The 14,725-nt window shown below is 38.1% G+C and overlaps 1 protein-coding gene across 2 annotated transcripts in view; it reads left to right on the forward strand.

Annotated features, from left to right (window-relative positions):
- The window catches only part of ASXL3 (ASXL transcriptional regulator 3), a 124,081-nt gene that overhangs the window by 78,600 nt on the left and 30,756 nt on the right, over positions 1-14,725 (forward strand). For both annotated transcript variants that reach the window (XM_070747706.1, XM_070747707.1), the window contains 2 exons: positions 7,585-7,702; positions 8,666-8,785. In XM_070747706.1, the coding sequence (XP_070603807.1) occupies positions 7,585-7,702; positions 8,666-8,785 (238 nt within the window). The remainder of the gene's footprint in view (positions 1-7,584; positions 7,703-8,665; positions 8,786-14,725) is intronic.

Raw genomic sequence — 14,725 nt, forward strand, 5'->3', positions numbered from 1 at the left:
AATTGTGTTACTAACTTAACAAGTACAGTGGCACCTCTACCTAAGGACACCTTTATTTACGAACTTTTCTAGATAAGAGCTGGGTGTTCAAGATTTTTTTGCTTCTTATCAAGAACCATTTTCCACTTACAAACCCGAGCCCCCGAAACTGTAACCAGAAAAGGCAGAGAGAAACCTCCTTGGGGCCTCTCTAGGAATCTCCTGGGAGGAAACAGAGCCGGAAAAGGCAGGGAGAAGCCTCCGTGGGGCCTCTCTAGGAATCTCCTGGGAGGAAACAGAGCCGGAAAAGGCAGGGAGAAGCCTCCATGGGGCCTCTCTAGGAATTTCCTGGGAGGAAACAGGGCCTCCACCCTCCCTGTGGTTTCCCCAATCATCCACATTATTTGCTTTTACATTGATTCCTATGGGAAAAATGGCTTCTTCTTACAAACTTTTCTACTTAAAAACCTGGTCATGGAACGAATTAAGTTTGTAAGTAGAGGTACCACTGTATAGTGATTCACTTAACTGTGGCAAGAAAGGTTACAAAATGAGGTAAAACTCATTTAACTGTCTCACATAGCAACATAAATTTTGGGCTCAATGGTGACTGTAAGTCCAGGACTACCTGTATGAACAACTTTTAGCTAGTTTTATATAGCTTGATACTTCTCAGATGTATTAGGAGTAGTACACTCAGATATGTAATAGTGTTTCAGTGGGAATTACTGTAGTTATAATCCCAAAATATCTAAAAGACACCAGGTGGGAAGTAAGGGGCGTACATAAGTGCACTAGTGTGCCTTTCGTCCCCTGTCCAATTGTCTTTCCTTTATCTCATATATCATATATATTTTCTTCCATCTTCTCCTCTAAGTTCACCTTTACCCTTATATATATTACTTCATGTCTATTTTCTTCCTATGCGTTCGTGTATTGGACAAATGAATAAATAAATAAATAAAATTGTTTATTTCATAGACTGAAAGTGTGCAGATTAAAAAAAACAAAAACCATTGCGCTATAACATTTCACAAAACAAAAAAGTAATGAACATATCATAATAAAGCAAATTTCTCCCTACTGTGGTTCTCAACTTTTCTAATGCCGCGGCCCATTAATACAGTTCCTCATGTTGTAGTGATCCCCAACCATTAGTCTAGCACCAGTTCTCCCAACAGAGCTTTAAGCTGATTGGCAGGGAAGTCAGAGGGACACCCCCACTGTAAATGCCTGATTGGTCGGATTGTAAAAATATGTTTCAAGGCGCCAGAATAGAAACTTTAGTTCCTAACACCATGGGAAATTTGTCTTTTCTCATGGTCTTAGGCAACCCCTGTGAAATGGTCATTCGACCCCCAAAGGGGTCTTGATCCCCAAGTTGAGAACCACTGCCCTACAATGAAGAGACAGGTTACATTAAAGCTATAAGCTAAACTGGACTTTTAAACTAACTGTAATTAAAATATAATTCTCCATTGCAGTCAGGAAATAATACTGTCCCAATTCTATCTCCATCAACAATGGTCTTCTTAGGATTCTGGAAAACTGACTTGTTTGGCTTGTATGGCTAATAGCTATGCTGCTTTTTTCCATGTCTCAAAGCCTAGGGCCATGTGGGTTTTATTTTCTTCCAGTGATGGGCTCCTGTGGGTACAGTCAGATACATACAGAGGTGGGCTGCTTCCGGAACTCCTAATTGCATGTAGCAATGCGTTTCTGCTACGTGAATGTGGGATCAAGCACAATTACACTTTGCACCTGTGCGGGTAGCAAAATCGTGCATATGGACAGATGTATGGGGAAGCCAAAAACTCACCGAAACTTGGCTGCATGGGTGTCTCTCAGTGTGATTTTGCTACCTGTGCAGGTGCAGGAAGCATAATTGCGCTCAATTCTGCACTAGCGTTCCAGAGCCACAGAGCTGCGCGCAATTAGGCATTCCGGCAGCAGCCCACCTCTGGGTATGCAGAACCGGTAGAAATTTATTTTTCTTTTTTCCCCTTCTGGTCTCCATGTATGTTTTTCCTATTGCAGTAAATGAGGTTGAATGTGTATAATTTTAGAAGAGCTCAGTGTGCATGTGTGTGTGTACATACACATACAGTTTATACTAATAATGTATATTTTTGTGTGTCTGTGTGTAATATGTATGTACACATATGGGATATATACATAGAATTAAATAGTATATTTTGGATGTTCTGTAATAGTAAATGGATAGAGAAATTGTATCTCTTTGAGATGTGGAGAGCCCAGGCACCCTAACCCAAACCCAAACCCTTGACTTGAGTGACATCAAATTGGCCACCTTTAAGCCAGTCACATGACCTTTAAGCCACCAGCCCCCAATCACATGATCTTCAAGCCACTGCAGAAGTGGACTACTGCCCGGATTTGACGGGGACACACAGTGGAGTAGCAAAAATGGAGCTCTACCCCAGATTTGCACTGAAAAATGTTGAAAGAAAAGGCAGGGCATCCTGCATAAGCCACACCCACAGTGTGGTAGTAAAAATTTTGGTAGTCTTTCACTGAGCCAGTCCCACCTGGTCACATGACCAGCAAGCCACACCCACAAAGTAATCCACGCCCACAGTGTGATAGTAAATTTTTTTGCAGCCCTTCATTAGTTTATTCCAATATCTGTATTGCCTTAATGTTTGGCAGTGGCAATTGCAGTGGGACTGTAGAATGGGCTCCCCCATTTCTCTTTTTTTGTGCAAGTTATTTGACATTGCCTTTGCGCTAAAGTGGGGGAGGAGAGTGCTGGAAAGGCTTCTGCACTACAAAATGAAAACAAATAGAGATGTGCGATATCAATCAAGGCAAGACAAGTTCAGGTAGAAAAATTATGGCATAATCATTTGTATTGATGAAATGTGTGTTGAATACTATGTAATGGGCTAAGGATAAAAATAGCAACTGGAAGGAACATACTTCTCTTCAATTGACATTGAATGTTTTTCTATCTAGCACACGTTAGATCTTTCAGTATAAATTATCAACAAATGATTCCTTACCATCTTATTTTACTGGAATCTGAGGTTGTATACAAGTGAAATGTTAAGCAGCATATTTAAGGATGCAGATGCTTTAGTGATTTTGTAGGTCAGGGTGTTTTATTACTCTCTGTCAAATAAATTGGCTGCAGCCTTGAAGACATATTCTGCTTTTATACTTAGCACTTTGATTCTTTGCTACATCAAACATTGTAGAAAGTTTTAAGAGAGAACTGATAGTTAATGGTTTTCAGACCTAAATTAATGTTGCTAATCAGATTCCAGATATGAAACGAATTGCTTTTGACAGTTAAGCATTAGAATTGTTTACAATTGGTTTTTATGAGAATATTGGCTTTCCTGTCTATCTGGTAGAGATTATAAGGGATTTTTAAATTACTTTTTGTTTTGTGCGTGTGATTTATATTGTAACATTTTTCTGACAGCGATTTTAAGAATGTAGGTTTTTTTATTTATAGATCGCCGTGCATGACAAATGTAATGTATTGTTGCAGACTACATAATGTAATTAATGATACATTAGGAAGACTAGACTCTTTCTAGATTATTTATGTGCCAATTAGTTTATATTTCATTTAATTATGTGTCACTTTTGATATAGTAAATGTCATGAAAAAGAGGTGGTTGACCTGTATTTATGCTAAAATGTCAGCATAGTTTTTATCGCCTACTATCTGTGTTTTAAATTGTGTGAGTTAGATTAAAATAGTCTTAATAATCAACTTTATATCCAGGAAACTCTTGCTTCTTTCATAATTAAGATTACTAATAAGGACTTGAAGAGATTTAATAGGGAAGTTAAGTCTGGACTGCTCTTGTTTTTTAGAATGTGTTAATAACTGTAAAAGATGTCTAATTATTTCATCTTAAACTATTGGGTTATAATCTATCTCACATCTCTAATTGTACCTGTTTTCTTGAACTAGGAGGATTAAGGGCTTTTACCCTTATTGCTTGGTGATTGATATCCATTTGTTTTATGACTACAGATCTATCTTGTTTGTTCCATGATTACAGACCTATGCTTACTTTTGCATCTTACTTCAGATGTTTTAGATAATAGCCCCCATTACCCCCACTGTTGGCCATATTGATTGAGATTTATCAGACTTGTGGTCCAAAACTTCTGGAGGTCACCAGATTGCCTGTGTCAGCCTTATCTTCACAGTTTGCTAAGATTCAATTAGTCACACATCAAAGTGATTCACCAGAACTTTGGTTATCATCTAAATTTGCTTCTGGTCAGACATGGGAGAAAAAAAGAATTTTGATGTCCTTCTCTTCCCCCCCCCCCCCAAATTTATTAAAATCAGTAATTCAATAAGTTGGTGAGTCAAAATTATGAAAATTCAATTCTGATTTCTACAACTGTCATACAAAGCATATAAATTACTATAAATTTGGTTAGTGTATGTTTATTACAAAGGTAGATGTACTTTTTGAAACTTCTAAGATTCCCACCCCTTGCTCCATTCCAATGCATATGTATATTCTAATGCAGTGTTTCCCAACCTTGGCAACTTGAAGATATTTGGACTTCAACTCCCAGAATTCCCCAGCCAGCGAATGCTGGCTGGGGAATTCTGGGAGTTGAAGTCCAGATATCTTCAAGTTGCCAAGGTTGGGAAACACTGCTCTAATGCATGAAATTCCCATATTATGAACTGGGCCTATTTCTACTCATGGCAAACCTTTCAGGTTAGGCCAGGTCAGGAAACAGACACCATAATTTTATTGTTGCAGATTCTAATAACAGAATCCTGAACGTTTGGCAGATTTTCTTTCTGCCCTGGTTTTATACTAGACAGGATCTTGAGTTTCTTTACCACAATGAAGATGATGGCTATTTAACCCTTCCGTTCCTTCTTCGGATTTATTTTGATATTCATATGCAACAACATATTTTGTAAAAGTAATTCCAGACTATCTGGGCTTTTTCTTTTTCTTCATTTATATTAGGTTCATCCCATGTGATTCTATTAATTTCACCACCTTTTTCTTCCTCTTCCTCCAACTTCTGTGTTATGCACTCCCATCATTCTTCTGAAATTTGTTGAGGCCTTTAATCTGTAGTAGTTTAGTTTACAACTGTTTTAGATGTTACCTTATATATGTGTCTTGGCTGTCATAGTGTCTCTGAGTAGTCACTACGTGGAATGGCTTTATTAACTTGTCTTTCATTTTCCTGTGGTTGATGATCACTTGCTTAAGTTCCACAATCCAAACAGTATGCTATTTTTTCATATGAAGTCTATAGAGAATGAGGAAGGAGCTAAGCACAGTATGATAACATTATTGAGCAGTCAGCAGCCGACGTAACAGGTGAGGTTTGGATAAAAGACCTTTTTGGGGTGATAGGATAGTCTGGGCTTTGTACATTGCCATTTTACGCCAGAAATTGAAAGAACCAATTCGCCTGAATTGTGCCTTCATGAAGTTTTGTAAGGCATATTTGTCTAAATAATCCATAAAAATTGTTTCTGCCACTTCTGTTGTTGAATAAACAGTGCTTTTAGAAATTCAATGTATATACAACAATACAGTTACAATGTTTTAAATTCGGAAACAAATGTTGACAGAAATAGTTATAGCTATTGCTTACAAATCAAAGGTAATGATTTTCATTGTTTGTACATCTTTGTTTAGATTTTTAAAATATACTGTCTTGTATCCTTTTAGGGCCATGAATATTGATATTTATTGAGAGCATAACCCCTAACTGAATTAGTTGCTTAATCAAGTAAACACTTAATTGCAGATGAAATTTGCTTTCCAGTTAATCAGTGGAACATATTGCTAGACTGACTCTATAGAGATGCCACCAAATTTAATGATAAAGAAATGTAAAACAAGGCATTTCAGTTTGGATACATGCATTTGCTACTTCAATAACAATTATAGGCTAGTAAACTTCACTGAGCTGAGCTAAAATCAGTATTAATATGCCTTGCAACCAAATGTATTATAATATTGATGGAAATTGAACATTCATATTCAAACTGTTTCTCTATTACTGTAATTGAAATATCCTATATTTTAAGATTCAAAACTGATGGAAGCAAATATTAAAGCTATATTTTCTTCAATTAATAGGTAGGATTTTGTGGTGGTGGGTTTTTTTGTCCACTGAATTTTAAACATGCCATGCAGTTAAAGAGCAGCTATTTGCTTTTAGCATATTAAAACTATGTGATTACTGTATATTTTGACAAACATGCATAAGTATGTTACTCTGGTTGATTTAAGGCAATAAATCAGTTTAAATTATTTTGTTGGTTGACAGCCATTTTTTTAAAATTCCCCTTTATTATTTATGCTCCTCTGATAAATTCTGCATTGAAATATCTATTAAATGCCCAGTTGTTGCTTTTTTATTGTTCTTTCTGGGACAGAATTTGTGCTCTAAAATATTATTATCCAGAGAAATAGGAAGCAATTGTTTTTAATTATTTTGCCTTTGAAGTGTTGTGTGCAAAGCATTGTCATCTAAATAGACTACAGCTGTATTGCAATTACAGAATTAAGCTCACAAGTCATTAGTCGTTTATGCTCGTAAGGAGACAAAGGATATTAATTGCTAAGCATGATCTCCTTTGGTAAAATTTAGTGGTCTTTTTTATGCACACACAAATCAAAGATAAGAGTATAAAATGAGGATTACAAGCAGGTACCAGATAATCAGAAGTGAGCCGATTTGTTGTAACTTGTTCAGTTTAAATATGTGTGCTTGTAAATTGTTTAACAGGCAGATTCTCCCATTCATGTTCCCTAATCTTCCAATTTATTTTATTGTATAAAATATCCTGGCAGCTATTCAGTTCCTATTCATATTTTGTATTGCATTATCCTCCCTGTTGCTGATACAGTTACAAAAAAAAAGCATGCACACAAAACAAACACACACACACAAACCCCCTCCCTTTTGTAGATATTTACTCTCTTATTATTTTCTCCCACATTTACCATGTTCGTGTTTTGAAGGTTAATGCCCAAAGTCAAGCAGACAGAAGCCAAGTGCTGCAAGGTTTTCCAAGATTAGGACCGATCCCTTTCGCAGAAATAAATGATTCCTGCCATGTGCAGTGATTTTGTGCAGCGCTACTCACGGCTGAGTGAGTGCATCAATACTGTAGCCCTTACATGCTGTACATACTGATGACACTGTGTTAACTTGATTGACTGAGCAGTGTACGGGAGAAGATGCACCTGCAAGAGATGTACAGACATGCAGTTTTAGTCTGGTTTTGAAATATTTATTTTTAGATTTGTTTTACTTGAAAATCTCAGTTTTAAATTCCATGGGTTCTCATGTTTCTGCTGCTAAGGTAGAGCAAACAGTTATGAATGCTTCTTTGTTGTCAACATTGTTCTGGATTTTAAAGGTGCACCTTCTTTATGCTTAAATTAAAATATAGGGAGATTGAATGAGAGAGAAAGATGAAATAGAAGAGTGGTAAATTTGCAGCTAGTTGGATATTATTATCTTAAGGAGCTTAACTGAATGAAAGGGGAATGTTTTGTGTAATTCACTTGTGAGCAGCATTTAATGTTACATTTTTCTGTTTTGTTTTGTTCTTTGTAGGCTTTGAGACAGCAGCAGAAAAGAAGAAATGGAGTCTCAATGATGGTAAACAAGACTGTTCCTCGTGTTGTTTTGACACCATTAAAGGTGTCTGATGAGCAGTCGGATTCACCTTCAGGTAAATAGCTACAGACTGGCTGCAACAACAGTTTCTAGTCAAAGAGCCCTCCCGATGAGGTGAGAGCTATCGTGCACAAAATTAGGGTGTTGAAAAATTATGATGGTGTTCCCACAAGATGGATTCTGTTTCATTTTTTAAAACCAATTTTATTAAAGGAAGATTTTAATTTCAGTGCTAGGAGGGAGGGGAGGATCACGAGAGAAAGACTGTCTTTAAAAAATTTAAATTACAACAGCTGTTTTAAAGGAATGCAAAATAGTCTTTTTTGGATGCTGAATCTTAATGGGAGAGCTATGTTTTGGCATTCCGTGCCATCGGGGAGCCAAATAAATAACCATCACAACTCCTCTGGGAGTGAGAATTACTCTCATACTCCTGTCTTGCAATAACAGTTGTCCTTTTAATAAGATTTTGTGTTCTGGCACCATCTTAATCACCACAGTGCAACCCTGACCTTTACTTTTGGCTGTTACATGCTTCACTGTGAATGAATTGTGCAGAGATCTGTGTCACTTTTTATTGTAGGTTGGCTTTCCCTCCCTCCTCTCAAATGTAGGAGAAAATTAACTTACCAAAGGGAGGGTTTCCCATTCTTCCTTTTATGTCTTTGTTCCCTTATAAAGGTAGTGTTATTATTTTTAAAGATGCCTCTGCTACTAGAGAAGAAGCTTATTTATATTGGATTACCAAATATCGTTATTGACTGTTACATTGAAGAAACTTGTTTTCATCACTTAATGGATTTATGAGCTTTTGCTTCGTTGCTTCCAGTGACAGGGAATCAACTTGTCAGCAGAAAACATAACCTTTAAATAGGGTAACAGATAAAGATGTCACTACTGTACAGTATACGGGGTGTTTTTTTTTATAAAAAAATAATCATCTAGCTTTGTTTCTGCTTTTGGTTTTTCCCAAACTGGGAAGCACTTCAGTATAACGTTTGCTTTTTTTTTTTTAAAGGGTCTGAATCTAAAAATGGTGAAGCAGACAATTCTGATAAAGAAGTGAAGCATGGGCCAAAATCTCCAACTGGAAAACAAATGAGCCAGCATTTAAAGAGATTAAAAAAATCTGGTTTAGGTGAGTAGGTCTCTAAAATGTCCTTTTTCCCCCTTCCCCCCACCTCATCTTTTTACTTTACAGAATACAATTAAAAAGGCAAAACCACACTATATAGAATTTCACATTTTCTCTCTTGATGTTTTGGATTTTTTTTTTCCAATGCACAAGGGCTTCCCGTGCTGTGTTCTTTTGTCCCTTTGAACTCTGCAGGGTTGTCCCCTTTTGGGGCACTGTTTCCCAGCAGGCCATTCTGTCACAACCTTTTTCAATCGGGCAGTCCAGAGCTCCCCTAAATTGGCCATTTTGGAGCCAGCTGTTCCTTCACTATCTTTTCACGAAGGACTATTCTTACTTCCCCCCCCCCTTTATCTTTTTTCATTATTTCTCAACATAGTATTAATATATTTCTCAGTCACATTTCTTTTCTGACTTTGGCTTTTCTTTCTCATTCTTTAGAAGCATAAAATAAGATCAGATTACATAGTAAACCAATATTTATATTCACTCTGTTAGTGGATGTAACTCTGACTTTTAAGTGTTGGGCTCCCTCTTCCTTTTTTCTTTTCTTTCTTTTTTTTCTTTTTGCTAAATTATATGTAACTTATTTATTCTAGGCATTAACAAAATGTCTCATTAAACAAATAAACAAGCAAGTGTTTTTCTTTTGTGTTGGATTGCAGCCATAGTCTGCGTTTATTCCTTCCTTGTATTTTTGTTTGCATCCTAATTTAATATTTTAAATGCTAATTTTATAATTGCTCCTTATCGTTCTTAAATTTAGGGCCATTTCAAAGTATTATCTAATAGTGTAACTGCTCCCAATAAATTAGCAATATTGAATGCTCTGAAAGAAGTTACTGGCATTTCTCCTTTGAAATTGCAATTTTCTATTGCTGGCATCAATACCTTCCTTATTGTATTTGTTTTTCTTCAGGTTCTCTTCCTATCTTTTTATTCTTTGTGAATGAATTCTGAATTATATTTTGAGTCCAAAACCAAATTTTGCTTGATGATTAAAGCTGTGGTAATTGTTTAATTGTCATATATTAAATACAGAATTTACAATTTTTCCCACCCATCTGGACAAAATTAAACCTTTGTTTTGGCAACAAAGCTCTCTCTCTCTCTCTCTCTCTCTCTCTCTCTCTCTCTCTCTCTCTCTCTGTGTGTGTGTGTGTGCGCACGCGCTTGTGTGTTTGTTTGTGTGTGTGTATGTGTGTCTGTCTCTCCCTCCCTCTCCCTATGTACACATATACAAACATGAACTGTGCTGATTTACTCTTTAGTTCATGGCATTGCTTTAATTTAAGAGTCTTGAGAAGCTGCAAATGTGAAAATGGCCATTTCTGGCTCAGTGGTTGTTAGGTTTCATTGTATTATATCTTGTCCAATATAATTAAGTAATCAAAACTAGCATTCTTTTAAAAGACCAGAGTAAATGTTTTATAGAATTTTGTTTACTTATGTTTAGATGTTTATTTTTTATTATAGCTTACCAGAAAAAGGAACAAAAGACAAATATAGGGCTGCCTTTTTCAAAAATTAGATTTATTGTTCAGGTAATATTTTTACAAGAAAGATTTTACATACAATAAAATCCCATTCTTTGACCGCTTTCTGTCTATAAAGTATGATTCAGTTTTCTTTATTGTAACGTTTAGAAGTTTTTAGAATCTGTCTGTGATAGCAAAAAAAATGAATGGGTCTAAAGAGTACCATAACTTCATAAAATCTAACTTAGAAGCACAATTAATGAATGAGAAATGGGGAAAAAATTCTTCATGCATTTAATATGCTTTAAGTATGAGATAATATGATGATTTAAGTTAGCTGACTATAAGGCTAAAGTTACTATGGCTTGTAATGTAGGACCACAGAAAGGCTATGCTCATCTTCTCTATATTATCTTCCTCCTTGAATCCCGAGAGTCTCCCGGAAAAGTCCAAAATTCCTAAAAGAATGGCATGCATTAAGGAGAACTAGAGCAGTGTTTTTCATCCTTGGCCATTTTAAAACTTGTGGACTTCAACTCCCAAGCAGCAGCATATCTTAAAGTTACCAAGATTGAGAAATGCTGCTGTAGAGCAAGGCTGGAATTGTTCAGCAAGAAACTTATGCACATTTCTGCTCTCTAAGCCTGCTGTTTCTGATTTGGAATCAAATCCCACATCCTGACCACCATTAAGACATAATGTCAGCTGTTCAGGAGTAGTTACTAGCTACAATTTCTGGGTGCATAGCTGGTGGGGAACATCAACAGGAAATTAGAGGGCAGTTTGTTTTCTTAAAATGATTAAAATAAAGCCTATTTTTAAAACTTCCAAAACATAGAAACAGGCATTAACATTTCAAATATTGTTCAGTAATGCAAACTGAAATTTTAAAAACGTGTTTTACTTCTATGCTGATACAATCTGAAGCCTTGATGGTGACTGTGATGACTGTTAACAAAAAATTGATTTTTGGCCTCTAGTTTGATGAAAACATCACTCTCCTTTGAGGCACTTGTGAAAAATGCAATTTGATACATTCTGGTAAAATTCAGCTGTGGCAATCATTAGTAAAGGAAGGAAAATAAATCTGTCACAGTTACAATAAAATGCATTCTAACCCATAGTTTTTTTATTTTATTTTTTATTAAATTTGTGTGCTGCCCCTCACCGTAGACTCGGGGCGGCTCACAACAGTAATAGAAAAACAATGTACAATACAAATCTAATAATTAAAACTAAAAACCCATAATTTAAGAAAACATACACCCAACATACCATACATAAACAGTAGAGGTCTGGGGAAGTTATCTCAGTTTCCCCCATGCCTGACAGCACAGGTGGGTTTTAAGGAGCTTACAAAAACCAGGAGGGTGTGGGCAGTTCTAATCTCAGGGGGGAGCTGGTTCCAGAGGGTCGGGGCTGCCATAGAGAAAGCTCTTCCCCTAGTCCCGGCCAAACAACATTGTTTAGTCGACAGGACCTGGAGAAGGCCAACTCTGTGGAACCTAATCAGTCGCTGGGATTCGTGCGGCAGAAGGTGGTCCTGGAGATATTCTGGTCCAATGCCATGAAGGGCTTTATAGGTCATAACCAACACTTTGAATTGTGACCGGAAATTGATCGGCAACCAATGCAGACTGCGGAGTGTTGGTGTAAAATGGGCATACCTTGGGAAGCCCATGATTGCTCTCGCAGCTGTATTCTGCACGATCTGAAGTTTCCGAACACTTTTCAAAGGTAGCCCCATGTAGAGAGCATTACAGTATAACTACTCTTGGCTTACTAGCTACAGTTGTGCTCATAGCATCACCAAAACAGTACTATTGAATTGCAAGAGGTACAGAAAAGGCAACCAAAATGATGAAGGTGAATAAGTATCCTCCATGTGAGATAAAGTCACATTTGTGACTAATGAGTTTAGAAGAAATTGAGTAAATGGCACATGACAGAAATATCTAAAATTGGGCATGGTATTAAAAAAATGTGGAGTAGAACATAGGGCCATCTGATGAACTTGGATAGTTAAAAATTCAATTAATATAATATAGAATTTGTTAACCCATGGATACAGTGACATCTGGCAATTTGTATGATTATAAAAAAGAATTTGACAAATGCATGAAGCATAAAACTATCAATAATTTCCAGTCTGGATGGTTTTGTATTGCTGTCTGTCTAGGAGATTGCATATCTCTCAATCCCAGTTGCTGTGGATCATGAGGAGGGAAATATTGCTGTACTTGTATTCTGCATATTGCCTTGCCACAGGCGTTTAACTGGGCATTGTGGGGACAGAATGCTAGATTAGGTAGCCACAGATGTTTTTTTATAAATGAAAATGTGGTTGCCTTCCACTTAAAAACTCCTTTGAACATAACCCCCCTTGCCTAATCTCATTAAAAATAAGTGGAACATTGTATTCTTATAACTGTTGAATTGTGATACTTGCAATTTTGAAGATCTTGTAGCATTTCAGGGAATAATTGAACCATCAATCTTCGCTGAAAACCATCTTGTGTTTCTATAGTATTGGGACAGCTTGCTTATAATCAAATGATTAGAATTCAAAGAGGTCAATGCAGGCACAAATATACTTCTTTGTCTGGGAGAAGGGATGTCAATTTGCAATTTCTGTATAACTAGTTGCGCTTCAGGTTATATGAGGATATCTGACAAAGTTTTCAGGCAGTGAAAGCTCTCTAAGTTTGAACCATCATCAATACAACAAATACAATATGAGCTACTAGAAAGTAGAGCTCTCTATGTATAACCCTGTACCTTCAAACCAGTAATGAATATTCTGCTCTACAATTAAGGAAATTGCAGCACCGGACTTACTCAGCAGCAGGCTTTGCTGGAGGGACCGGGAGACACCGGACCCTCATGGCAGCAGCCATCTTGAATCCCGAGCGAAGTCTCGTGAGATGAGACTTCGTTCGGGAGTTCGGGCCTGTCTGGCCCGGCTGCTGATTGGTCCGGGCGGGGCCTGCTTGCCCTATATAAGGGCGAGCAGGCCCGGGGCTCTTCCTTTTCGCCCGGACAGCAAGCCACGAGCAGACACCCGCCCGCCCTCCCTATTTTGCAGTGTGCTTAGGGGTCGCCATTAGGGGGCCGAATGGGAATTTTTTGCAGTTCTGCCTTTTAGCCGGGCTGTTTTTTCGCCCATTCCACACTGAGGAGATGGATGTGCGGTTAGGGGGTGCTTGCATTTATTAGGTTAATTGGCTTACCTTTGGTCATTTGGGTAGGCAGGTTAGGGGCGGAAAACTGGGGTGGTTTAGCAACCGCGCGTTCTCCCTTGGGCATCTTTGGGGATGATTGACAGGTTCTCCGCAAGCTCATGGAGGGAGTGCCTGCCTGAGCAGCTGGGGGGAACCTGTCTTTGGGTCCTGCACCTTTAATTCCCGGATTCGGGGTAGCCGGTGGGACCCCCCTCATGCAAAGCATGGCAGGGTCGCAGGTGATGGACTGGTCCCTCACCTGGACTTGCATCGAGATACGCCCATGAGTTGCCCAGGAAGTTTTTTGTCATAACGCCATTTCCGCCCCGGAAGTATTTGTTTGACCCTGCAGGTCCATTTCCGGGTCATAGTTGATTATGCTAATTTATGCAAATTTAATGAATAAATTATGCAAATTTATGTTAATAAAAATGACCCAGTTTAAATCCAGCTCTTGTGTCCGTGTCGTTACTCCATCTCTCCAGCAAACATTATTTGCTCACTTGCAAATTTATTTCACAGTTAGACATTCTGATGCCTTGCGATAATAAAAACTATATACTATATTTATTTATTTAGCCATCCAATTCATTACTGAGTGGCTCTGGGTGGCTTACAACATTGCAAAATAGCAATTTAAAAATAATTACAATGTTAAAACATTAAAATCATTGAACATTAAAAGTTATACATAAAATATAAAAATATCAATGGATATTAAATAATAAAAAGGATGCAATAAAACTATAAAGCATGATTAATACATCTGTATTGGTCTGAATACATAGGATCACTGCCAGGAGCTGAGAACCATATTTTCATTCAAAAGTTATGAAAATGCACCCATCAATTCAAAAGTACAGTGAACCCTCGATCATCGCGAGGGTTCCGTTCCAGGACCCCAAGCGATGATCGATTTTTCGCGAAGTAGCGGTGCGGAAGTAAAAACACCATCTGCGCGTGCGCAGATGGTGTTTTTACTTCCACTGCCGCCCGCCCTTCGCCCGCCCACCCCGTTGCTCGCGCCTGGGGTGCGCACGCGCTTGGGGAAACCCTAGCTCCGCTTCCCAGCTGGGAAGCGGAGCTAGGCTGCCCCAAGCTCGCGCGCGCCGCCCGCCCGCCCATGCTGTTGCCGGCTCCGCTTCCCAGCTGGGAAGCGGAGCTAGGCTGCCCCAAGCTCGCGCGCGCCGCCCGCGCGCCCACGCTGTTGCCGGCTCCGCTTCCCAGCTGGGAAGCGGAGCTAG

Source organism: Erythrolamprus reginae, chromosome 3 (assembly GCF_031021105.1).
Source record: "Erythrolamprus reginae isolate rEryReg1 chromosome 3, rEryReg1.hap1, whole genome shotgun sequence".
NCBI classification, from domain to species: domain Eukaryota; kingdom Metazoa; phylum Chordata; class Lepidosauria; order Squamata; family Dipsadidae; genus Erythrolamprus; species Erythrolamprus reginae.